Here is a 26,397-nt window from a genome sequence, read left to right as displayed (position 1 = left end):
TGGTAGTAATAAGTGGTGGTGGTCGAGGTGGAAATTGATCCTCTGGCCTACTACATGTCTACATCTCCTGTCAGTGTTAGTGCCTCATGTACCAGTAGAACCTGATCCAATGACCTGTTTTTCTCCGATCACTTTCATAATTTGCTCTCTAGACCTTTGAAGGTTTTAGGAATAATGAGCTAATAAGAAATGTGATCCCTTTATTATTCATTCATTCATTCGTTACCAAAATTCTGCTTCATCACTACTAAACCTTACTACTATGTCACTGTAACAGTGTCTTTGTTAAGTATAACAGCATTTCTCTAAGAATGTGTCCTGTCAGGATGGTACATGAACTGATGAACTGGTCAGTTCTTCTGATCAGTTGTTCTATGGTAGTTTTCTTCCTTTTAACACAGTGGAATTTGTAGAAACATCAGCATTTTATATAAAGTTATTTTTCTCCCTTCCCTCAAGACAGGGTTTCTCTGCAGTCGTTGCTGTCCTGGCACTTACTTTGCAGACCAGGCTGGCCTCAAACTCACAAGGACCCGTCTACTTCTGTGTACCAAGTGCTGAGGCTAAAGCTGTGTCTTCGTCACTGTTTTCAGTTGGCGCCAGTTCTCCCTGTCTTAATTTCACTGTGGTGTATAAAATGTCTTTTTAGGTGCTCCCACCCCATACAACCCCAGGTGGCCTGGAAGGCCTTGTAGACCAGGCTGCAGCTTTCACAGGTCTGCTTTCCTGTGCTTCCCGGGAGCCAGGGTTAGGCCATGAGCCACCACACCTCCCTGGCGGTATAGAACTCTTGAAAGTTCTCAGATCAGGTCCTGACTATCCAGTTTTGAAAGACAAATTTTGGATTTTTCTTTTTTAGTTTTTCAGCACAGGGTTTTTATGTGTGTCTCTGACTGACTTGGTACTAGTTCTGTAGACTGGACTGGCGTTGAACTCACAGAGATCCCTCTACCAGCCAAAACTTAGATAGATATCTCTTATTTTAAGTTTTTCCCGACAGGGTTTCTCCGTGTAACAGCCCTAGCTGTCCTAGAACTCACTTGTAGACTAGGCTGGCCTCAAACTCAGAGATCTACCTGCCTCTTCAGTAAATTGGTCATTTTAACCTCCAAGATTTGTATAATGTCTCAGTGTTGTTCCCTGAGGTACTAAGATAATTTAAGAAAGTTTTTCACTGCCAGCCCTCCAGTAGTATTATTTAAGTGATCTTCTATCTCAGATTAACTGTGTAATACTGGAACTATAAAACCTTATCTTGTCAAGTTTGCAAGTCTTTGTTGTTCCATGATATTAAAGTTAAAATCTTAAATCATATACCAGAGCATTTCTCTTCCTTTTATCTTCTCTGCATCATTGCAGACATGAGGACCTCATTCAGTTTGATCAAAGCTGTGTCTGTTCAGCATTATGAATGTCTTCTGAAGGAATTTATATTCTTTCAGCACATACTTTCCAGAGTTAGATTAGTATCTCTATTCCGATGTCCAGTGTATTTCATTCCCTAGAAGTGAAGGGAATTTTCTAGATTCACAAGAATATCATAGTACTGCAAACCAAAATCTAGTGTAAATGCCTAAATTAGTTTTAAAATTTATAGCAACTATAAACAGAAATGAACCTAACATTTATCTATGCAAAACAAGTTGGTATTCCATGGTTTGTAATACTTTAGATCTATAGTTGTCTTATACATTAGTTACAGGAACTTGCTAAAAGAAGAAATTATGGACAGAGAAAAGATTGTGCATCATGTCATGGTTTTTAATGTTTTTTGTTTTTCCTTTTTGGTTTTTCAAGATGGTCTTTTTGAGTAGTCTTGACTAGTCTCAAAACTTGCTCTGTAGATCAGGCTGGCTTTAAACTCACCTGATTCTGCCTCCTGAGTACTGGGCAACACTGTTCTGTAATTTTGCTTTTTCTTGGGGAGTTTTCAAGGCAAGGTTTCTCTGTGTAACCTTGGCTGTCCTGGACTCACTTTGTAGACCAGGCTAGCCTGGAACTCAGAGATCTTCCTGCTTCTGCCTCCTCTGCTGGGATTACAGGTGTGCACCCTGTCCCAGCTTGCAGTTTTGCTTTTCTAAGCTGTTAGTTTGTCACAGTAGACAAGTTGTTTTGATCTTAAAGTCCAATGATAAAACAAATTGTACAAATTTGGGGAAGTAGCATACTTCAAAGCACCTAGCAAAGTTTCAAAACTCAGCAGGATCACACCTCTGCTTCTTAGGCTCCTTTTTTTTTTTTTTTTTTTAATGTATTATTTATACAGTATTCTGCCAGCATTTGTACCTATAGGGAAGAAGAGGGCACCAGATCTCATCATAGATGGTTGTGAGCCACCATGTGGTTGCTGGGAATGGAACTCAGGACCTCTGGAAGAACAGCCAGTGCTCTTAACATCTGAGCCATCTCTCCAGCCCCTGTTTCTCCTTTTTTTGATGTGATTGTGGATACTTAAATACACATCTTTTTTCCCCCCTTTGTAGAATGCTTAAAATACCTTATGTTCTCTTAAACTCCTGATTTTGGTATTCTAGTTTGAATTTGTGGGTTTTAGCCAAGTGTTATGGCTTACTAGAATCAATAAATCTCATGATTATAGATTATAGAATAGTTGTTTAACCTAGTAATAGGATCACAGGGAATTCTTTACTGGTTTTAGGATTCTCTAATCAAGCCCCCCTCTCCCCCCCCCTTTTTTTTTTTGGCGGGGTTGGTGTTGGGTTAATTTTTTGTTTGTTTGTTTCCAAGATAGGGTTTGTCTGTGTAGCCTTTGCTGTCCTGGACTCAACTTTGTAGACCAGGCTGGCCTTGAATTCAGAGATCTGGATAGAGATCTGCCTGCCTGTACCTCCATGAGTGCTGGGATTATAGACATGTACTACTGCACCTGGCTAAGACCACATCTTTATATAGCCTCTAAGACCCTGTATTTTTTTGTCATAGGCATCGTTTCCAGGCTCCTTATGCAACTTGCCCTGCTCTTTTTTCTCAGTCACCTTGGTCTCAAAGGCCATTTACATGTTTCTTCTTCTAGAACCACTTAACCTGCCTAGCCCTCCTCACCACTTTACTCCTGTTCTCATTTTTCAGATTTCAGCTTCTCTACATAAGATATGGCCATTACATTCTCCAGACATGGTCATTCCATTTTCATACTCAGCAACTCAAACAAGAACTGCTTCTTTTATTGTTTATACATGTGGGTTTCCTATACTTTTCTTTCCCACCATTTATTAGATGCAGAAGTATTTTGCATAAAAGCAGAAATGTTTTGCTTACCAGTATATCCCTAAGGCTTAATTAAGTACAGTGCTTTGGACATGGTACACTAAGGAAATGACACTCTCCTTTGGCTTTTGCTTTGTGTTGGTCCCTCCATATTGTGTCCCCCACCCCCCACCCCTTGCTGTTCTGGAACTCAGAGAGAGCCCCCTGCCTCTGCCCCTAAGTGCTAGGATTAAAGGCTGCACCACCAGTGCCTGGCTCAGACTTTGTTATTTTAGAAAAAGAAGCTTACTGAAAGGGATGTTTACACTAGCTTGCTTAGTAACCATAAGGTCCTGGGTTCAATTCCCAACAAGCAAACAAAACAACTATAAAAACCAACTAATAAAAGTTGTTTCAGCAGGGCTTGTACCATGTGCATGTAATTCCAGAATTTGGGAAGGAAAGGCAGGTAGGAGAATAGCAAATCGAATGCCTGCTTAGGAAATATAGCTTATAAGAAAACAAAAATTCTAGTTTAGGTAACTTTTCAAGGGATTTCTCTAGTAACTAATACTAAACCAAGAACGAAACACGATAATGAGACAAAAGACATTTTACTTCTCATCTGGCCCTAGGAGATAAGTTTGAAAGAAACTACCAATTTTCAAATTTTTGTATGATGTGCTTTTTTTTTTTTTAAGGTTTATTTATTATTTAGTTTTCTGCCTGCATGTACACCTGCAGGCCAGATGAGGGCACCAGATCTCATTATAGATGGTGAGCCATCATGTGGTTGCTGGGAATTGAACTCAGGAACTCCAGAAGAGCAGCCAGTGCTCTTAACCTCAGAGCTATCTCTCCAGCCCATGATGTGCTTTTCTATGGAGATACATTTATAAGTAAAGAGTTTTGTTACATAGTGAGACCTGCTTCCAAAATCACCAATCAGTCAACAGATGAAAAAGCCTTTATCTTAGCAAAGCTGTTAAGGTCTTTTTTTGTACATATGTATCATTGTAGATCTAGGGTTGGAACCTAGAACCTTGTACTTGCTGGACTGTTGTTCTGTCATTGAATTTAATTATTAATGAAGTTTTTAAAATATTTATTTTTATGTATATGTATGGTCTGTGTGTACACACACTAGAAAAGGGAATCAAGCTGCTTTACAGATGGTTGTGAGGCACCATGTAGTTCCTGAAAATTGAACTTAGGGTCTCTGGAAGAGTAGCTAATGCATTTAACGGATGAGCCATCTCATCAGGCACTTCTTTTTGTTTTTTTTGAGATGGGCTTTCTCTGTGTAGCCTATGCTGTCAACTAGCTCTGGGATCAGGCTGGCCTCAAACTCACAGAGGTCCACCTGCCTCTGTGTTCCTGAGTGCTGGGATTAAAGGCATGTGCCATCACTTGCTGGCCTAATGAAGTTATTTTAAACTGTATCATTGCATTAACAGTCCTTCTATTTTGTAGATAGTGTTCAGGCTTTTTTAATTGATTGTATGTTTTTCTCCAATGTCTTACCTTTTTAAGCAGTCCAGTCATGATTATAAGGTATTTTTGCCCTATTTTTGTTTTTTTGAGATAATGTTTCTTATAGTATAGGCTGGTCTTGAACACTCTTTGTAGCTGAGGTTGACTTTAAACTGATCCTCCTGTTTCTTCCACTTCCTAAGTATTGGGATTTATAGGTACATGCCACCAAACAACACTTAAGCACTCTACATAGTTTAGAACAATATATTTCTGTATAATAGACATAAACATTATCTGCTGCTCAGCATCTTCCTACCTGTATGTCTAAATGCTATATTGAGACCTTGGATTCTAGAATAATAGATCAGGTAGTATAGTCATCAGATTTTTAGCCTTATATGATAAAATACGTATGGAAAGTTAAGCCAGTGAGATGGTTCAACTACTAAAGCACTTGTCACCAAACACAAAATAATTGATTGTTTAAAAGAGAAGTAACTATCTTTGCGTGGTATAGATGCTAGAGTATCATCGACTTTTCCTGTTTTGAGGTCATACAGTTATAAAGCATTATACATGCTGCTATCATAGTAATGTATATAAATTTAAGGTACTGATCACAGACTCTAAAGTAGAAAAAATTGGTTTGCTTGCTTAGATCAAGTATTTAGATTTGAGGTTTCTATGTGAGTCTTGTTTCAGAATATTAGTCCCTTAAGGATTTGTTTTATTTCCTTCTTCAAATTGCTTCAGAGCTGTCAGGTATTTAATCTTGGAAATCTAAAATTGCACATAATTTACCCATTGTCTTGTTATCATATTGCTTTTTTCCTGAGGATATATGGATAAATAACAAAATCCTATGTGTGTTGCATGTGTCCCCCTAAACTCCTACTGTTGTACACAACTAGGATCTTACTGTTTAGCCTTGACTGACCTAGAAGTACTTTGTAGACTATGCTGGGTTAGAGCTCAAAAAGATCCACCTGCCTCTGAGGTCTCCTAAATACTGGGATTACAATTCTGGACAACCATACTGGACCTAATCCATATGTTTTATCTTGGTTATATAAACTTTTAGCCTAAAATCAATTTTACTGTGAACTTAAATTGTTTTTAACGTCCTCCATGTTTTGGAGTTTGTTGATTCTAATTTCTTGTTTTCCCCTTCCCCCAGATTTTTCTAGGACTCCTCATATGCCACCCGATTTCATACTTTTTTCTTGACCTTTTAAAACAAAAAGCCAGCTTGGTGCAGTGGTGTGTGACTTTAAATCCCAGTACTGGTCAGTTTGATCTACATAGTTCCAGGCCAGCCAGGGCTACATAATAAGATCCTGTCTCAGGAAAGAAAACTGTGGAATCTGTTTTGTGTTGGCCAACTATTCCTGAGCATGTGGCCTGCTATTGAGTGAAATTTATATACCCAGTGTCATGCTTTTAAAGAAAACTGACTTTTCCTTCTGTCTGCTGTCCATTGCTGATAGCTTGTATGTTGGGAGTAGGACTTTGTGCTTACTTCCCTGTCTCCATATTGGGTTTTGTCTGGTGTGAACTTGTGTGGTCTTATGCATGCTGTCACAGTCTCTGTGTTCAGATACCTATCAGCCCTCTTATGTCTGGAAGAGGCTGTTTCCTTGGAATCATTTACCACCTCCAGCTCTTAAAATCTTTCTGCCTCCTCTTATGCATAGACCCCTGAGCCATGTTTTTGAAAGTTCCTGAGTTAAGTCAGAATGTGAGTAATGTGAAAGTGTTTGTAATACACGAATCATTTTTTGCTTTTGATATAATCTGTCTATAGGTAGCCTAGATTAGCCTTGAATTTGTCAACTTCCTGCCTCAGCCTCCAGTGTTCTATGATTGCCTTTGCCAATGTGCTGTGTTTTCCCCCCCTTCTTTGAATCACTGTGTGTGTGTATGTGTATTGATACCTATGGGTGTTTTCCCTGCTTGTTTGTCTGTATACAACTTGCATGCTTTGCCTGCAGAGGAGGACAGAAGAGAACAGAAGAGATTGTTGGAGTCCCTGGAACTGAAATTACTGATGGTTGAAAGCTACCATGTGTGTTCTGGGAATTGAACCCAGATAATGTGGAAGAGTAGCCAGTGCTTTTAACTGTTGAACCATCTCAGCAGACCAGTTTTTTGTTTATTTTTTGGCTGGTTGGTTTTTGTTTATTTCTAAGGGGGGTGGGAAGCTACTCATTCTCAGTACTTGGGAGACAGAGTCAGGCAGATCTTTTGAGTTTAAGGCTAACTTTAAATTTCCTGTGTAGCTGCTGATGGCTTTGAGTGCTTCTGCTGCTTCCTTGAGTGTCGTGATTGCAGGCCTGTACCACCAGACAGTCCTGCTTTATGAATCTTAATCCCATTGTATAACAGTTTTATTGGTACTTAAGTTATGGTTGTTGCTCTTAGCTTTTTCTTCATATTTCATGCTTTCTAACTCTGCTTCTGCCTTTACTGCACTTAAATCATTTGTCTTTTACTGATACTCTATTTTGTTTATTTGGTTTTTGTTTTTCATATATATATATATATACACACACACATATACACATAATTTTATGTGCATTGATGTTTTGCTTGCATCTATCTAAGGTTGTTGGATCCTTGGAATTAGAGTTATAGACGTGTGAATTTCCATATGGGTGCTGGGAATTGAAACTAGATAGGTCTCCTGGAAGAACAACCAGTGCTCTGAACCATCTCTTTGGCCCCTTGGTTTGGTTTTCGTTTTGGTGAGGGAGTTTTTTGTTGTTGTTTGTTTGTTTTTTGTTCTTGAGTTTCTCTCTAATAGCCCTAGATGTTCTGGCACAGAATTGCAGGCTTCAGCTTCAGGTACTGGGAATCAAAGGAGTGTGACACTGCACTGCCTGGCCTGTTTGTTTTTTCTGATATAGGGACTCTGTGTAGTTCTGGCTGTCCTGGAACTCAGACTGTAGAACAAGCCCCTCTTGCGTTCTTAACACTGTTCTTGAAATGCCATCTCAGCACCCCTGCCCTAGATTGACAGAAATAGGATAATGGTATCCCCAAATCTGTTAAAAAACAAAACTTAGTTTACTTGCCTCTGATTTCTCTCAAAAAAAAAAAAAAAAAAAAAAAAAAAAATAGAAGTCCTGGGAATATTTTTCAGGTGAGCCTCTTTGTTCTGTTTTCATTTTCAGTCATTATTTGTATAATACTCTGTAGTCTGTCTGTAACTCCCCTTCTATGCAAATACCCATGTGTCATCACCATCTAAGACAACCACACATGTGCATTGTGGTGCACTTCTCACAGACCAGCACACAAAAAAAGACAATCACACTTGTACTGGATTATATGTTTTTTGCATAGGTATGAACAAAATACCCAAGATAAGAAGACCTTTATTTTGGCTTATAGATTCAAAGTGTCAGTCTGTTGGCGTGGTAAACATATAATAGTAGTAAACTCCATATTGTGTCAACTAGGAAGTAGAGAAACGACACATAGGCATGTCCCAGTAATGTCCTCATAATTGTGAATCTGTTCATTAGTTCCAATCTTCATTAGCTTCTTTAGAAATGCCATTCTAGAAGTGCCTTTTCCTAGATTCAGGGTTCCTAAAATAGCTTGTTTTTTTGTCTGCTATTTCTCTTTAGTCCTCTGTAATCCTGGTTCTAACTGCAACAAATGTTTATTTTGCTGTTTAAAAATACTAAAAAAAGCCTGTTGATATTTGTTTTATATTATCCTACTCTAAGAGATTTTCTATTAGCTACTTTTTCAGATTAAAAGTTCCCAGTAGTTCATGTTTCCTTTTCTTATTTGGGAGCTTCTAACTCCTACATGAAAATGGCATGTTAAAATAGTAAATTACATATCTGTAGTGATTTTGTGATTATGTATTTCACTTTTAATTGTAGAATAAAGCAATGGCTCCACGTCATATGTTAGGAAACATGAATTTCTATTGCTTTACTGTATTTGAAAGCCTGGGGCAGTAGCTCAGAGATAGAACAGTTGCCTGATAACTCCTAGCACCATGGGAAAGTATTAAATATTCAACATTGATCCAGCATCCATGTTCAGTATTTTTCTTTTGTAGCATAGGATGATGGAAAACCTACTTTATAGCAAAGAACAATAAAGCACTGTGATTATGGGACGTTTCTGTGTTGTAATAGAAGTAGGCATATATTGTTTTGATTGTGACACGTAAGAGGAAAAGTATATCAGGTTCTGAGCCTCAGTAGTTAAGAGAGAAATCAAACATTTATACATTACCCTTCTGTGCTCTTAGGATGTTTTAAGTTCTGTACTGCATTTATTACAGAATGTTAAAATGATAACCTTTTGTTTTATTCAGCTTGTCTGCTCATCTGCAACTTACATTTACCGGATTCTTCCATAAAAATGGTAAGTATTATAATGGAAAAGATGTTGATTCTAAGTCTTTTGTGTTCGTTTTAAGTTTTTGTTGTGTGTTTTTTTTCCCAGTTTTCATTTGTTGGAGTTTCTTGTTTTTATTCTATGTGTGTGCTGGATATTAAACCCAGTGCCTGTCTCAAACAAATCAACTGTGTTACCACTTTGCTATACTCATAGACCTCTGATGATACTTTTTGATTTTAAGTTTAAAAATGTAATGATGAAAAATTTTTAAATAGTTACCGCAAGTTCAAGAGGCCAAGGATATTGATATGACCTATTTACATAGATGTGTTGAGTTGGTGCTAACTTGTAAGTATTGCTTTGGTTTTCTTTTGGTATTTTCAAATAGAACAATAAGCAGCTGAAATAACTATTACTGCTAATGGGATATTATCAGAATGTCAGTTAGTACCAAGAGCATATATAATATTTTTTATGTTAATTTTACTGAAACTAACATAAAGCATGTTGGGAAACTTGAATTTTTAAAAAAATGGATATGGACCAAGCATGTTAAGAGCCAGGCATGGTGAGACATGCAGGTAGGAGGCAGAGCAGAGGCAGGTGGATCTCTTGAGTTGAAAGCCAGTCTGGTCTATGTTGTGGTCATCCCTGGCTACATAGTAAGACTGTAACTCAAACATCAAAAAGGTTCCAAAAAATGACTAGGGAGTTGTTGAGATGGCTCAGCAAATAAACATTGTGACTAAGCTTGATGACTGAGATTGATCTCTAGAGCTCAGAGGAGAGGAGAGAACAGACCCCACATGTTGTCCTCTACATGCCCATGAACAAACACACATGCAAAATAAACAATGAATGAATGTGAAGAGAATGGATAGTGCCTGTCAGCTGGTCCGTCTTAAGATTATATATCCTTTTACGCAGTAGAATAAAATTTTCGTAAGAAAAAGGCTAAGCTTTCCTTGGAATTGTTCAGTAAGAAATAAAGTTTAGTGCTGGAGAGATGGCTCAGTGGTTAGAGCACTGTCTGCCCTTCTAAAGGACCAGAGTTCAGTTCCCAACACCCACATGGTCGCTCCCAACTGTCTGTGACTCCAGTTCCAGGAGATCTGACACCTTCACATTATTGCACATAAATAAAAGTTAAATAAATTATATTTTAAAAAAAAAAAGTAAGAAAAGATGAAAAATTATTTAAAAAAAAGAAATAAAGTTTAAGGGCTGAGGGGTAGAGAGTGGTGTGATTGCCTAGCTTGGGATAGGTCCTGCATCCTGTCTGCAGCCTTGCAGCAACAGATACATAAGGGTGATCATAAAATAGTGTGGTACGTTCTTGATAAGGGATTTATGGTTTTTATGTTAGAAACTAAAAATCTGGTCAGGTCATAGTTCTCAGGCTTTGTCTTAGATCTGGCCTGTTTTGTATATGGAGGTAACCCAAATAAAATTTCTGGTCTTTTTTTTATTTCCTTAAACAAGCTATGATTATCTACAATTCTTATTTTATATCATCTATTTGTTTTCTGCAGTACTTATAATGAATTTATATTTGAGAAGCTATAATTTAATTTAAGCATTATGGATTTGTTAGCTCTATTTCCAGGGAGTTGTTAAAAACATACATATATTTTGACTAAAATGTTATCTTTGGGAACCATCTGATAAAGTTTTCCTTTACAAATGTGGTTGCGCACAGCATTGATTCTAGCACTCAGGCAGAGACAGCTGGATCTCTAAAGTTCTAGGCCAGCCAGAGAGACATGACACTGTCTCAAATTGAAATTAATGGAAGTTTGAGAAAATTAAGGGTTTTTTGTTTTGTTTTGTTTTGTTTTGTTTTTGCTTTGGAAAAAAACACTTAGAATAGAAAACCAGCTTCAATGTTCCTAACTTTTTTGCATGTGGTAACACATGCCTATGTATATAACTCCAGCTCCTGGGAGGCCTAGGCCTGAGGGTCAGAAGTTCTGCAAGTTGTAGGCCAGTCTGGCTTACATGGGTCTGTTTCAAACAAACAGAATGTGTAAAATAGCAGTAGTTATTGAGAGATCTGAGAATTAATTTAAATACATTGTTAGGGCTCTATTCTCATGGTAAGCATTGTTTTGACAACCTTTTGTTTGGGCACTGGATTATTTTTGCCGTCTTAAAATACTTTTATTGGATTATAATTTTCAAAAAGACTGATTCAGCCACTTTCTCTGAATATACCCTGCATTAAAAAAGTGGATTTTTTTTTGTTTTGTTTTGTTTGTTTGTTTGTTTTTAGTGCTTTTTGTTACTGGTTTTGGGTGCTAGATACCAAACCTTAAGCATGCTAGGGAAGCAGTCTGCCCCTGAGCAATGCCCATAGCTCAAGAAGATTGAATTTATGTAGGAAAGAAAGTTACTTAAACATCTTAAGAAAAAAAAGTTGCTTTCAGTATATATAGCTGTGCTAATCATTTAGTAATAGTTTGGCATGTTATTGAAGTTTAGTGTTTAAATATTTAGGTTTGAACTATTATTAACTTCAGAATTTTAAAGACAGTAAATAATAGAGCAGTATTCTGGAGTCTTGGATTGCAAAGGTTTTTTTATTTAGTCAGAAAGTATAGACTCTGATACTCAAAACTACAATTTCTAAGTTTTGTAAGCCAAATCATCTCCAAGTAGTAAAAAGAATTATTATTCTTTTCTTTTTTTTCTCTCTCCCTTTGTCTCCTTCTTCCACCCCTGCCCCAGCTTTCTCTTTTTCTTTTTCCTTTGTGTGTGTGTGTGTGTGTGTGTGTGTGTTTGTGTGTTTCAGATACAGTTTCTCTGTGTAGCCTTGGCTGTCCTGGATTGTAGATTGGGCTGGCCATAAACTCAGAGTGATCCACTTGTCTCTGCCTCCCTGAGTGCTGGGATTACAGTTGTGTGCAGTTGTGCCTGCCTTTTTTTCTTTTCCTTTTTTTTTTTTTTTAAACGAGGTCTTATGTAGACCTGGCTGGCCAGAAACTCTGAGATCTTTCCCTGCCTCTGTCTCCCAAGCGCTGGGAATAAAGATACATGCCACCATGTCCCACTAAATACATTTTCTAGTAATGGATTTTGGGAGAAGAATAAAGCATTAAACATTTAGTGTAATTCCCTAGATCTATTTTACTTACACTTCCTACCAAGAATCTTTGTCTATCTTTGTCACTTTTGAAGACCAGATTTTCTGTGTTACAAATGTTAAATTTTTGGATGGGAAGTAAATCAGTAAATAGATTTACTATAAATTAAAGTAATTGAGCCCTCTTATTTAAGTTGAAGGGAAAAAAATCAGTCTATAGGAAGATATGTGTATTTGTCTTATGAAAGGTTGGTTTATTTTTTAAAAAAGTGTTGCAAATTGAGCTGAATTTGGAGGATATGTTTTCATTATAGGAAGTCTTTTTTGAGATTTTTTTTCCCCCGGGGTTTCAAGACAGGGTTTCCCTGTGTAGTCTTGGCTGTCCTGGACTTGCTTTGTAGACCAGGCTGCCCTCAAACTCACAGAGATTCACCTGCCTCTGCCTCCCTGAGTGCTGGGATTACAGGTTTGTGCCACTGCACCCAGCTTCTTTTTTGAGGATGTTTTTTTTTTTTAACTTATGAAAATATTTTTTATTCTTTTTGTTGTTGTGTATACATTAAAATTTTTTTAAGACATTGGTTTTTCTATTTAGATAAGCCATCACAAAACTCAGAAAATGAACAAAATTCTGTTACCCTGGAAGTCCTGCTTGTGAAAGTTTGCCACAAAAAAAGAAAGGTAATGTATAAAATACTAATAGATGAAGTAAAATATTAGAACATGTTTCTGTATATCTCCTATATTGGTGAGTCAGTTTTAAAACCTCAGAAAGAATTATGTTGAGGCTGGACATGGTGACACGCGCCTTTAGTCTCAGCAGTTGGAAGCAGGCAAACCAAGTCTGCATAGTGAGTCCCAGGCCTGCCATCTACATAGTGAGACCCTGTCTCAGAGAGGGCGGGAGAGAAGTACCTGTCACTGCCTGTCCTCATGTCCCAGGAAGAAGCCATGGTCTTAGGACAGATTCAGCTGCTTCTACTATTAGTATTGTAGGTTGTTGCTTAGCTACATTTGTATCCTTTTAAATAAGGGCTAAGAGAGTTTTTCCCCAAATGATTATTTTTTATGTATTTGGTTTTAAGCTTAGCCTTTATTTGCTCAGTCATCTCTACAGTTCTAAAAGATTACTATTTTTATAACACAATGAGGGAAAAAAAATTAACTGTCAGCATTATCAGCCATTAACTTATTAGTGAGCATTCTTGATATTTTATTTAGAAGATGAAATCATTGCATCATAGAAACAGTGGTTAAGTTTCCTGAGCAACCCACCAACACCAATAGGCTATACTTTTAGTAGACTTAAGTTCTTGAGTCTTTTTATTAAAGGCAACAAAATTAACAGTGGCTATAATGGGAATGTGTATTTCTTTCCAAAGAGAATGAGGATGTGTGTGTACACATGCATATCTCCAATAAGCACATGAGACGGTTTTGTGTTGTTACTATTTTTCAGTTACAATGCACATATGTATCATTACACTATAAACAGGAGTTGAACTATATAGAGCTCCTGTTGGTGATGTTCTTCCAGATGGTCTGAAAGTGATGAGAGACTTGAAAACTGCCTGAGCCCTAATAGGGAGCAGTCTGGATGATACCCTTTGTAACATATATTAAAAAGTAAATGTAAAGTTAGGAAATACCACTAGTTATTCCTAAGTAAAGTAAACTTTTAAAGTATATTATTTATGAGAAAAGCTGTGTAGTTATAAGAGTTACATTTCAGAAAAAAAATAACACTTGTAAACATCTTCAAAGGACATACATACCCATTTTTTTTTTTTTTAAGTAATTTGTGAAATATAATGCTTAGGGTGTGGGGAAGCTTAGATTTCTCATGTAGAATAGAATTTTCCTCTAGTTTCTAAGTACAGAGTTCTTTTTATTATCACTGTCATCATCGTCATTATTGTTATTTTAAATGTTTTAGGTATTACACTTGTGTGTGTATCTGTGCACTATGTGCATGCCTGGTTCCTGAAGAGTCTAGTGGATAACATCCAATTCCCTAGAACTTGTGAGCCACCATGTAGGTGCTGGGAATCAAACCTGGGTCCTTGGAAGAGCAGCCAGTACTCTTTTTCTGCTTAGCCATCCCTCCGGCCCCAATTGTATTTCTTTAAAAGAAGTTGTTAAGTTGCCTGTGGAGGCACGTGCCTATGTTCAATCCACAAGGAAGGCAAATCAGGAGTACTACAGCTTTGAGGCCACCTTGTATGCTGTTCTGTTTAAAAAATAGTTACCATGTAAGATGTATTTTTTTTCTTTTATATTCCGTATAATTACTTATGTAGTGACTTTTCCAGATGAATACTGTCTCTTCTGTCAAAGAACATATAAAATGGATATGGATTTACTGTTTTGTAATGGTGTTTATGGGTGTTTTCCCTTTCTGATAGTCCTATTTGTTATGTCAAAAATAGATAATAAAGGGGAATGTTGAAGTTAGGGCAGTTGAGTATTTTAAGCATGCCTTCTATTTTTTTCTTTTTAGGTTTTATTTATTATGTATAGAGTGTTAGGCCTGCATTTTGCCTGCAGGCCAAAAGAGGGCAGCAGATCTCATTAAAGAGGGTTGTGAGTCACCATGTAGTCTCTGGGAATTGAACTCAAAACCTTTGGAAGAGCAGCCAGTGCTCTTAACCTCTGAGCCATCTCTTCAGTCCTTTTTCTGTTTAATGAGAGTACTCGGTATTGAACCCCACGACTCTCTCATGCTCTACCACTGACCTTTATCACCATCCCCTTAATTGTTTTCTTTTTCTTGTATTTCCAGTTACTTTGTTTAGATTTTAGATTTTCTTTATTTTATATTTATTTTGAGGAATGATCTTAAAATAGTCTGGGCTGCTCAAACTCACTACACAGTCCAAGATGAACTTGAGCCACCACTTGTACCTCCATGCTTATTGATCCCATACTTGGGATTGAGCACAGCACTCGTGGTTTGTGCATACAAGGGAAATTCTACTAACTGTACTATATCCCCAGTCTTGTTTTATTTACTCTCTCTTTTTTTCTATTGCTTGTGGTTGAATCCAAAGCCTTGCACGTAGTAGGCAAGTGCTTTAATCACTCTTCTGTACTCTCAGGCCCCATATCTCTACTTCAGCTCATTTATTCCATCTTGCTAATATAAAACTTTGAAACAATTAGTTCAATACTGGATATACTATGTCATTGTTTTCATTATATTGTAGTGATCTTCAATTGCCTTATTATTGGGAATCTAAATGTTCATTTTTTAGTTTTGCTTCACAATTTTCAACAGAATGTTTAACATGACATTTTGAGAATCGTGGCTTATACCGTGTTTTCTGTAGCTGTGACTTAAAGTTTTCAGTGTGATTTGTTTTTGCATTAGTATAAATATAACTTGTGAATCTTTACTTTGCAGGATGTAAGTTGTCCAATAAGGCAAGTTCCTACTGGTAAAAAGCAGGTGCCTTTGAATCCTGACCTCAATCAAACAAAACCAGGAAATTTCCCATCCCTGGCAGTTTCCAGTAATGAATTTGAACCTAGTAACAGCCATATGGTGAAGTCTTACTCATTACTATTTAGAGTAACTCGTCCAGGAAGAAGAGAATTTAATGGAATGATTAATGGAGAAACCAATGAAAATATTGGTAATTTCATTTCTGTAATTTCACTATATTTTATTATTGGAGCTTAAGGTAATCAGTGAAAACATATGAGTTAGTATTTCTTGAACACTGTGTATAAAGTAGCCCCCCCCCTTTTTTAAGTGTTGACTTTCTGTTTGGCATGGTAGTTTGTTCCTGTCATCCAGTGCTCAGAAATCTTAGTCAGTACAACATGTGTTTGAAGCGAGCCTTGGCTACATAATGTAACAAGGCCCTGTCTCAAAAACAAATTAATAAGAAACTAAATAAAGAACCCATAACACTTTGCTTCTTTCCAAAGTTTCAAGATTATTATTCTGTTGTTTTACTATACTGGAGATTGACCTAAAGCCTTCCTCATGCAACTTTGTTTAACCATAAGCTTCCCCTTTTTGCTTTCCTATCTGTTTGCCTGTCTTTTCTTCCTTTCCTCCCTGTGTCTTTCTTCCTCTCTTTATCTTTTTCTGTCTTTTGTTTTGTTTTGTTTTTATTTTTTTGAGAGAGGATTTCTTTATGTAGCGTTGGGTATCCTGCACTCGTTCTGACGAGGCTAGCCTCAAACTCACAGAGATCTGCCTGCCTCTCTCTCTCTCCAAGTGCTAGGATTACAGGCTTGTGCCACAGCTCCCGGCCTTTCTTTGTCTTGCTTTCTTGCATAATTCCTTTTTATCTTGATATAGGGTCTCACCATTGCCTGGGCTGGTCTCAAACTGGACTCATGTGATCTTTTTAGCTCAGCTTTCAGAGTGCTGGGACTATAGGTGTATGCCGTTGTATTATCTTGAACATGAGCAGTGTAATACATGTTGATATATGTATACATGTACATATATTGATCCCTGTACCCATTCCTTTATTCATCCAGCAGATCTGAATTCATCTTTGAAGTAATCATTCAGTTGATATGTAGGTGCTGTCAGCACAAAGATAATTAAACAACGCTATTCTCAAAAGGCTTACAACTTAATTTAGGAGAGAGATAAGGAATAAATAATTGCATTGAAATGAGCAACTAGTTGTAGAACAGAGGTATATGTGAGATTACTGTTTGAAAGTTCTTAGAAGGAGCTGGAGAGAGAGCTTAGTGGTTATGACTTGTTGCTCTTACAGAGGACCCAGGTTTGGTTCCTATCAGCCATGTGGCAGTTAACTGTTATCCATAACTCCAATCCTAAAGGATCTGACACACTTTATTGGCTGTATGGTACTGTATGCACATGGTACACAAACATAAATGCAGGCAGAACCACTCATACTTATAAAATAAAAACAAATCTCTCCTTTTTAAAAAATAATTTCTTACAATGGAAATCTTGAGTAATAATGAGGAACCTACATAGCATGAGTCATTCCAAACAAGTTGGCGTTTGCAAAAATGAGTTCCGATGGTCAGTTATGTTAGGAAGTGAGGGTAGACCCAGACTAGTCTCAGGACTAGTCTCAGCTCCCAGTAGACCAAGATCAAGTCAGGGAGATTAAAGTTGAGGCCAGCCAACATCTAAGCCATTTCAAGACCAGATTGGGATATATTGTAAGGTCATACTGTAAAAAAAAGATGGATATGATACGTTAAAAACCCAAAGTTGGGCTGGAGAGATGGCTCAGTGGTTAAGAGCACTGTCTGCTCTTCCAAAGGTCCCGGGCTCAATTTCCAGCATCCACATGGCAGCTCACAACTGTCTATAACTCTAGTTCAAAGGAATCTGTCACCTTCACACTGATGCACATAAAATAAAGTTAAATAAATTATTTAAAAAAAAAAACCCAAAGTTGAAACAAGTGAGTGAATAATAAAACATTATTGTAAAATCAGGCAGTGATGGTGCACACCTTTTATCCTAGCACTCAGGAGGCTGAGGCAGGCAGAGCTCTTGCATTTGAGTTTGAGGTAATTTTTACCTATTTGGATAAACAGTGCATTTTACCTTAGAACCTTAAAAGGGACCATGAATCACAGATCACATACATTTTTTTTAAGTAATTGTTTTTCAAAAAATTTATTTAATTCAGATGTCAGTGAAGAACTTCCAGCCAGAAGAAAACGAAATCGTGAAGATGGGGAAAAGACATTTGTTGCACAAATGACTGTGTTTGACAAAAACAGGTAATATTGATGGGCAAATAAAGTTTCTACAAATGTTTTTGTTCTGAAGCAGAATAATGATATTGCTGTGTTTGTTTTCTTCTAATGGATGGAAAAAGAAATTTACAGAATTTTTCTATATCTTAGAGCAGTAAGCATAGGGAAACTGAGTGGCTCAATTAAACCTATTTATTTGAGTTTTGTTTGTTTGTTTTTTTGTTTTTTTTTTTTTTTTAGTTTCTGTTCTTTGACAAACACTTTTAAATAGTGAGGAGGCACAAAACATTGAGGCGGCACTAATTCCCTGTCTTCATGCTGCTTAACTTCTAATGTAGGCTGTATACAACTGCACATAAATCACTAAGTGCTGTGAAGAATTGGCAAATAAATGGTGTTTATAGACGAGGTAGTAGTGTTTGAACAGAGGCCTAAATAAATGGGTCTTAGACAGATCTTAAGATAACTACTATGTTGATTGCTGGCCCTTAGCAATATAATTCAAGAAAATGTTTTTAAAGTCAGGTTTGATTGCGTGTAGGTCAGGGTGATCAGTTGGAAACAACTGGAGGGAAGCATGTAGCTCAGCCATAGAGTGCTAACCTACCATGCATATGCTCTGAGGTTTGATCCCTAATACGGAGACTAAGACAGGTAGAACCACAGAAATATACTGGAAATCGTTGAGATTCCTGCAGTAGGTGTTACAGATAGGTACTGATCCTGTGTTCTGTTCCACTAGAGGCTTATTATGTTTTGTTTTTCATTCTTTGCACCATACATGCTAATATACATATATATGTTTGCTTATTTATTTTATTTGTTTTGTTTTTCAAGAGGATTTCTTTGTGTGGCCCTAACTATCTGGAACTGTCTACTTAGAACAGACTGGCCTAGAATCAAAAATCTGCTTGCCTCTACCTCCCTAGTACTGGGATTAAAGGCATGTGCCCAGATAATTTATTTTGTGTTGCCTTTTCTTTTTCTCTTCCTTAATACATGCTGTAGATTCCTGTTTTTGTTTTAATGAAGAAGACTGCTAAGAAGAAAGTAGGTGAATTTTTGAAGTTTGAAATACTTGAAAATTTCTAAATATGTAGAATAGTTCAAAGAATAATTATATAGCATCCACACACCCTTTACCTTGATTTGTAACGTTTTATTTTATTTGCTTTCTTTGTGTGTTTCATTTTTATGCTGAAACAATGGAAAAATATATTTCATCTCTGCCTTGCTACACTTCAGCATGTATCTCCAAAGATCAAAGGCGTTTCCTGATAGCCACTTACCTGCACACAGCATAACTAACAATGTCTTTCCATTTGACACTAAAAATGTCTTTTTGTTTTGTTTGCTGCAGTCTTACTGTTTATTTAGCCCAGACTCTTGATCTTCCTGCCTCAGCTTCCCCAGTGCTGGGAATTCAGGCAGGCAAGTGTCCCGTTTAGCTCCCCTCCAACCCCTTCCCCTCCCCCTTTAAATGATATTGATTTGGCTGTTGGCATGCTTTTTCCTTCCATCATTTCCCCATCACTTTTTTTTATTGTTGTTTTTAAAAGAATTTTTAATTTAGGGGATTGTGTTTTGTGTGTATGTGGATTAGAAGATTATTTTTAGTGAGTTTGTTCTCATCTGTTTTGTTGTTACTCATTTTACTGCTCAGATTAGCTCAGTTTCACAGTAAGGAGTTCTTTCAAGCAAATTCCAGGATCTCTTTTACTTTTTAGGTTTTTCTTATTCAAGGTTTAAAATCTCCTTTTCCTAACTCTTCTCAGATTACCTATTCTTTGAGTAGTCCTGGTATTTAGTAAAGAAACCATATTCATGAACCACAATCTTGAGGTAGAAGCTTAGGGAGGGTTAATACCTACAGAATAGTAAGGCTCTGTTCCTAGACTATTCCAAAACAATCTGATGCTTGCTTGAGTTTGGTATGCAGTTCTTGGTTTTCCTTCCAGGTCTGAAAGCTACACCCACCGAGAAAAACATCCATTTTCACCTAAGGCCAAAGATGCCCTGAAGGCAGGGTGCAAAGGTGGGAGTAACCACTAAAAGCTAGGTGACCCAGCACCATTTTTTGAGATAAGGTCTTAGGTGTTGGAGGCTGGCTAGGCCCAGTTGTGGCCCTTGCCTTTAATCCCTCTGGGAGGCAGAGGCAGGCAGATCTCTGTGAGTTCAAAGCCAGCCTGGTCTACTAAATTCCAGGACAACCAAGGCTACACAGAGAACTCCTGTCTAGAAAAAAAATCACAAAGGACCTGGGTTCATACAGATGTGCCCAAGATTTCATTACTAGTCTCAAAAAAAAAAAAAAAAAAGTCACAGATGGGGAAATAGCTTTGAAATATGTTGAAAATTCATTTTTCTCTGATATAAAACTGTTGTGCAGTAGCTCTTCAGGACTGAAGCCTCAGGAAAGTGAAATAGATCTCCTGTGCTTGAGGAGACACTGTCTCAAGTTAGTAATATTAACAAAAATATCTCACATTCCAACAGAACAACGAAGGAGGTAATTTTAAAGAGAATATGCGTGGGTTTTTTTTCTTTCTTAATTTTATGTATACAGTGTTTTGTGCCTGTACACCTACACACCAGAAGAGGGCACCAGATATCATTATAGATGGTTATGAGCCACCCTGTGGTTGCTGGGAGTTCTCAGGACCTCTGGAAGAGCAACCAATGCTCTTAACCACTAAGCCATCTCTCCAGCACCCATACTTGTGGTTCTTAAACAATTAAAAAGATAAGCAGTGCTTTATCAACTTTTTTGATTTTTTAATCTGATAAGTGAAAAAAAATGACATCTCAGTGTACTTTTAATTCAGATGTCCTGCTTTTTTTTTATCTTTTTTGTAGACCAGGCTGACCTCGAATTCACAGAGATCTGCCTGTCTCTACCCCTCAAATGCTGGGATTAAAAGCATGCAAATATGAAAGTAAGGATTACAGTTCAAAAACTGACATGCATACATTGTAGTGATTCCCTGTGGAAAGAATTTTAACACTGTTGTCCTGATTTCAAAAGTGTGAAATCCGCACAGCCAATTCATACATAATATATAAGGTTAACTAGGTTTTGAGATAAGCATATTATATTTCAAAAGCTTAAAGTTATGTCTATGTAGCTATAATAATACCGTTTTCTATTTATATGGTTGTAGTTGCACTTTTTTTAATAATTGCTTTTGTCAGACCTGGGATGTAGATAATTTAAAATCCTGTGTATGTAAGCTAGTATACCACTTTAATGCTGTTTAGTATAAATCTAGAATGTAGGCTTTATCTTTATAATAATACACAGGTTTGTTTATGAAGTGTATGTGGGGAGGGTTAATACAGGGGAAGGGACCCTTGGGATGTAAAGTAAATAAACTAAAATTAAAAAAACAAAAATAAAGTTTATATGTTTGTCTGACAGGCGTTTACAGCTTTTAGATGGGGAATATGAAGTAGCCATGCAGGAAATGGAAGAATGTCCAATAAGCAAGAAGAGAGCAACATGGGAGACTATTCTTGATGGGAAGGTATGGATGACTTAGAGGTTGACTATACTGTAGTTGTCAACTCTTAACTTTGATTGATGTTTTCTTCACCAAATACAAATTGTATTTGAAATAAGGAGTCTTGGGTGGTTTTTGTTGTTGTTTGTGTTAAATTAATTAAGTACTTGTTATATAGCTTTCTGGCTTCCCCGGAACTTTTTGTAGACCATACTAGCCTCAAAGGCACAAAGATCCTCCTGCTTCCCAAATGCTGGGATTAAAGACATGCACCCCCACATTCAACATAATTATTTATCTGCATATGATGGTATACTCAGCTCATCAGGTTTGGTGTGAAGCGTATTTACTCACTGAGCCATATTGCTTTCTCTTAGCGTCCTTTGTTGTTGTTTTTTTTTTTTTTTTAAACAATTTATTTTTATTTTTATGCACATTGGTGTTTTGCCTACATATATATCAGTATGAGGATGTTATAGCTGTGAACTGCCATGTGGGTACTGGGAATTGAACCTGGGTCGTCTGGAAGAGCAGTCAGTGCTCTTAACTGCTGAGCCATCTCACCAGCCCAGCCTCCTTTGGTTTTAATACTTGGAAAAATACAAGTAAAACAGCCTAGTCAGTATGTAACAGAGGGCATTGTGATTAGGATTCTAGCTGTCTGATTGATATCTCTGCTGTTGGATTTATGGCATTTGACAGATTAGCTCATTCGCCTTGTTTCTGTCTTCTGTAAAATGAGGCCTAGAATTGAGAGGTGAAATATCGTTCAATTATGAAATATGTTTAGCCTGTGCCTGCCAGTGCCTTACTTAATAAATACTATATACTATTTTAAATTGCATTCATAGTAACAGTAAGACTACTAATAAATTTATTGAGAATCTGCAAAAACCAGATAAGTCGTGTCCAATATAACTTCTAAGTTTTATAAAGTAAGCACACATTTCTCAGTGTGAAGTCTCAACAAAATAATAAAGTGTCATCAGTGTAGCCTAACAAGCAATATCTCAAGTGGTTGTTTTTGTTTTTTTTTTTTTTTTTATTTTTTTTATTTTTAGACTTAAAAATAGTCTCAAGTTGTTTTAGTAGGATATAATAATAGTTTTAAATGTTTTAGTATATAAAAGTACTAAAGAAAGAATTGGAAGAATTTTCTAGACAGAATAAAACAAAAGTTCCAGAAGGTTTATGAATATAAATATAAAATTAAAACCTCACAACTTCAAGAAAAAATGTTGATCTGTGTTACTGAAAATTTGTGCTTAAGAAAGCGCTTCAGAGTAAAATGAATCCTTTCTGAATTGCAAAAATCTAAAAGAAATGGTGAGAGCTTGGCATGGACAAGTGATCTCGGCACTCAGGGAAGCAAAGGAAGGCAAATCACTGAGTTCAAGGTCAGGCTAGCCTATTAAATGAGTCCAGGACAAACAAATCTGCACAGAGAAATTCTGTCTCAAAAAAAGAAAAGAAATAGATGGCAGTTCTGTAATTTCATCACTCAGGAGCAGACAGGAAGATCATGAGTTTGAGAGTAGCCTAGGTTATGTAGCAAGGTTTTGTCTCAAGAAAGTTCAACCTAGAGAGTCATCTTTGTTTGTTTTGTTATAAAAGAGCACTGCTCCTCTTCTAGCAGACTCAGATTCCAGTTACTACATGGTGTTTTAACTAGTTCTACGGGGATCTGACACCCTATTCTGGCTTCCTTAAGGACAAAGACATATGCAGGGAAAACAAGTCACTTTTTCTCCCATGCATTGCCTGGGATAGTCTCACGTTAGATAGGGCACTCTGCCAGACTGAGCTACACTCTCAGCCCTCTGTTTTGTGTGCTTGTGTGTGTTTTGTGTATGGTGTATGTGCACATCTGTGTTTTGAGGTCGTCCTGCATGTTTATGTGTGTGCAGTCTACAAAAAGACCATAGCTGCCGAGTGCTGTAGCCCACACCTGTAATTCCAGAACTAATGGAGGCAAAGGCAGGCTGATCTCTGAGTTCGAGGCCAGCCTGGTCTAGAAAGTGAGTCCAGGACAGCCAAGGCTACACAGAGAAACCCTGTTCTGAAAAACAAAACAAAAACGATGACCTCAGCTATCCTACTTTATCATGCTCTGCCTTATTATCTTTATAGTAGGATTTCTAATTAATTGAAACTGGAGCTTTGCCGCAACTCCCAGCCATCTCCTGTCAGTACCCACAAAACAATGGGCTTACAAGGAAGCACGTGACCACACTTGATTTTTTTTTTTTTTCATCTGGGTGCTAGGATCCAAACACAGGCTCTTGTCCTGCATTGGAAGCACTCTTAACCAGTGAGCCATCTCTATTTGCCCTTAACCCCATTTTTAATAAAAGTGTATTTTGTTTCTCTGTTTATATGTGCACTACATGTATTCTTGGTGCCCAGAGACTGTCCCCTGGAACCAGAGTTCAGGTGGTTGTGACCTACCCTTCAGGTTCTGGTAACCAAATCTGCATCTGTAAAGAGCTTCTAGTGCTCTTCACTTCTGAGCCGTTCCTCCAGCGTCCACCTCCCCCTCTGGGGGATGTGATTAACTCAGCAGTCTGAACCAGTTTTGTGGGGGATGGGGGGACGTGATACAGATGCCACAGTACACGTGCGGAGGTCTCGGCACGATTTTCGGGAAGCTGTTCTTGTGTTGTGAGGATCTGGGTCACCGTGCTTGCTAGGGGGTCTATCTATAGTAGCTATCCTAGCAGCGGGCAAGTTTCAGACAGTGAAAACACCTAAAGAGTAGCCATTAAAAAAAAGATACTTGGTAAGATTTCTGGAAACCAGGCTGGCCTTGATCTTCATGCCTCTGCCTCCTAAGTACTGGGATTAAAATTTTCCGTCCCCACCGCCACCACCTGGCCTGGCAGGATTTCTTATTCTTTTATTTTTAATTTTATTGTTTTTTGTTTGTTTGTTTTACAAATAACCTGCATTTTGTAAAAATTAGTGATAGTGGGTTAACTCTAGGGAATGGGAATTAAGTTAATTTCAAATAATTTTTCTTTCTTTTTTTTTTTTTTTTTGAGACAGGGTTTCTCTGTGTAACCTTGGCTGTCCCGTAATTCACCCTGTATACAAAGCTGGCCTGGAACTCACAGAGATCCGCCTGCCTCTGCTCCCCTGCATTACTTATTTTTTTTTAAAGATTTATTTGTTTATTATGTATACAATATTCTGTCTGCATACATGCCAACAGAGGGTACCAGGTCTCATTATAGATGGTTATGAGCTACGATGTGGTTGCTGGGAATTGAACTCATGACCTGGAAGAGAAGCCAGTGCTCTCAACCTCTGAACTAACTCTTTCCCCCACCCCCATTACTTTTTATTTATCAGTTGAGTCAAGGTCTTACTGTATAGATCTGACTGACCTGAAACTGGGTATGTAGACTAGGGTGATCTTACAGAAATGCCCGCCTGCCTCTGCTTCTTGAGTGGTAGGATTTAGGGTGCCATTTATTCCACTTAATTTATAATTTCTAGTATATTATTTATTCATAAGAGCATGAGTAGAATTTCTAAGTAGAAAATGAAATTCAGGAATTTTTTTCCCTAAGTACCCTTATCTAAGGGATCTAACACCCTCTTCTGGTTTCTGGAGTGTACCAGCCACACCTGGGATACACATGTATACGTGAACACCCAGACACGTAAAAGAAAGATAATTTAAAATTTTTATTGTTATAAATAGTGGGTGCCTTGCTTGTTTGTAAATTAATTTTATAAAGAAGACTTTAAGGGCCTAGAGAGATTGCTCAGTTGTTTAAGAGCATTAACTGGTCTTCCAGAGAACCCTGGTGCACAATTGCCTTGCTCACAGCCATTTGTAACTCCATCTCCAGGGCATCTGACATGTCTCTGTTCAAAGGGCACTGATGTCCACATACCCACATATAATTAAATATATTAAAAACTTTTTGAGAAAAATAAAAGTCATTCTTTCAGATTATTTGTTTTCTAAGAATGAAAATCAGGGAAAGCAGCTAAGATGCTGTAGCAGAAGGAACTTTCTTATCCTTGGAGAGGGAGGGAGGGAGGAAGGAAGGATGAATGGACCTGGTCATTCCACAAGAGCAATGAAAGGAAGGGTAAATAGAACAAATGCCAGGAGCAAAAATAATCATACCTCAGAAAGAATGGGGATTTCTGTTTTTGTCTGTCTCTTTTTCTAGACAAGGTTCCTCTGTGTAGCCTTGGAACTCACCCACCCTGTAGACATGCCAGGTCTTGAATTCAAAAGATCCACCTGCCTCTGCCTCCCAAGTGCTAGGATTAAAGGCGTGATAAACTACTGCCAGTCAAAGGTTACATGAATACAGTCTGTGGCAATATGTAAAGCAATTGGAGAAGTAATGTAGAGGTGACCTTCCTCGACCTTGTATTGTATTAAGGTGTGTCTTTATATATTCAATTGTTAATTGCTCAGCCGGCTGTGAGCTGAATGCTAACAGATTCTACTATTGTCATTGCTATTGAGGAATCTCCTGTCTTAAAGTTGTGTAAAAAAAAGTACTCCTGTTTGGCTTATAATGAACTGAAGAGCCTATGGCTGAGCAGAGGAGACAGAGGGTAGGCGGAGTTTCTGATCCCAGTCTGGGGTTTCCAGGTAGGGGAGGTGGGGGAGAGGACAGGAGAAGGGCAGTAGAGGAGGACAAAGATGGAGCAGAGGCAGCCAGAGCGAGACCAGAGGACAGGTAACAGTATGCGGCTGGGAAGTAGGCAAGGCTAGCATAGATGGGTTAAAATGTCAGTATCTGCCCAGTTATGGTTATGGTGCTTACGGGTTATTAGTAAATGTAACTAATATATTTATTTCTGTCTTATGTGGGATCTAGAGCGGGCTTAGAAAAAGCGTTTAATTCAACAAAGTAAGATTAGAGTTCAGATACTAAATAAGAGACAGTCATTCTAACAGATGAATTAGTGAAGGATAGGTGTGAAATTGAAACAAATGGCAAAATGTGAGTGAAGGCCTATGAAGACCCAGGATAGAGTTGTCTTATTAGGTGGTTTGGGGAAACAGCAGACAGCGGAGATAAT

At 37.6% G+C, this 26,397-nt stretch overlaps 1 protein-coding gene across 2 annotated transcripts in view; it reads left to right on the top strand.

Annotated features, from left to right (window-relative positions):
• The window catches only part of Suz12 (SUZ12 polycomb repressive complex 2 subunit), a 47,456-nt gene that overhangs the window by 10,149 nt on the left and 10,910 nt on the right, over positions 1 to 26,397 (top strand). For both annotated transcript variants that reach the window (XM_021630967.2, XM_021630966.2), the window contains 5 exons: positions 9,023 to 9,072; positions 12,726 to 12,811; positions 15,534 to 15,765; positions 17,773 to 17,866; positions 21,261 to 21,366. In XM_021630967.2, coding sequence (XP_021486642.2) covers positions 9,023 to 9,072; positions 12,726 to 12,811; positions 15,534 to 15,765; positions 17,773 to 17,866; positions 21,261 to 21,366 — 568 coding nt within the window. The remainder of the gene's footprint in view (positions 1 to 9,022; positions 9,073 to 12,725; positions 12,812 to 15,533; positions 15,766 to 17,772; positions 17,867 to 21,260; positions 21,367 to 26,397) is intronic.

This window comes from Meriones unguiculatus, chromosome 7, assembly GCF_030254825.1.
Source record: "Meriones unguiculatus strain TT.TT164.6M chromosome 7, Bangor_MerUng_6.1, whole genome shotgun sequence".
NCBI lineage: Eukaryota > Metazoa > Chordata > Mammalia > Rodentia > Muridae > Meriones > Meriones unguiculatus.
The sequence above is the reverse complement of the archived record's forward strand: the minus strand, read 5'-3'. Positions and strand labels throughout refer to the sequence as shown.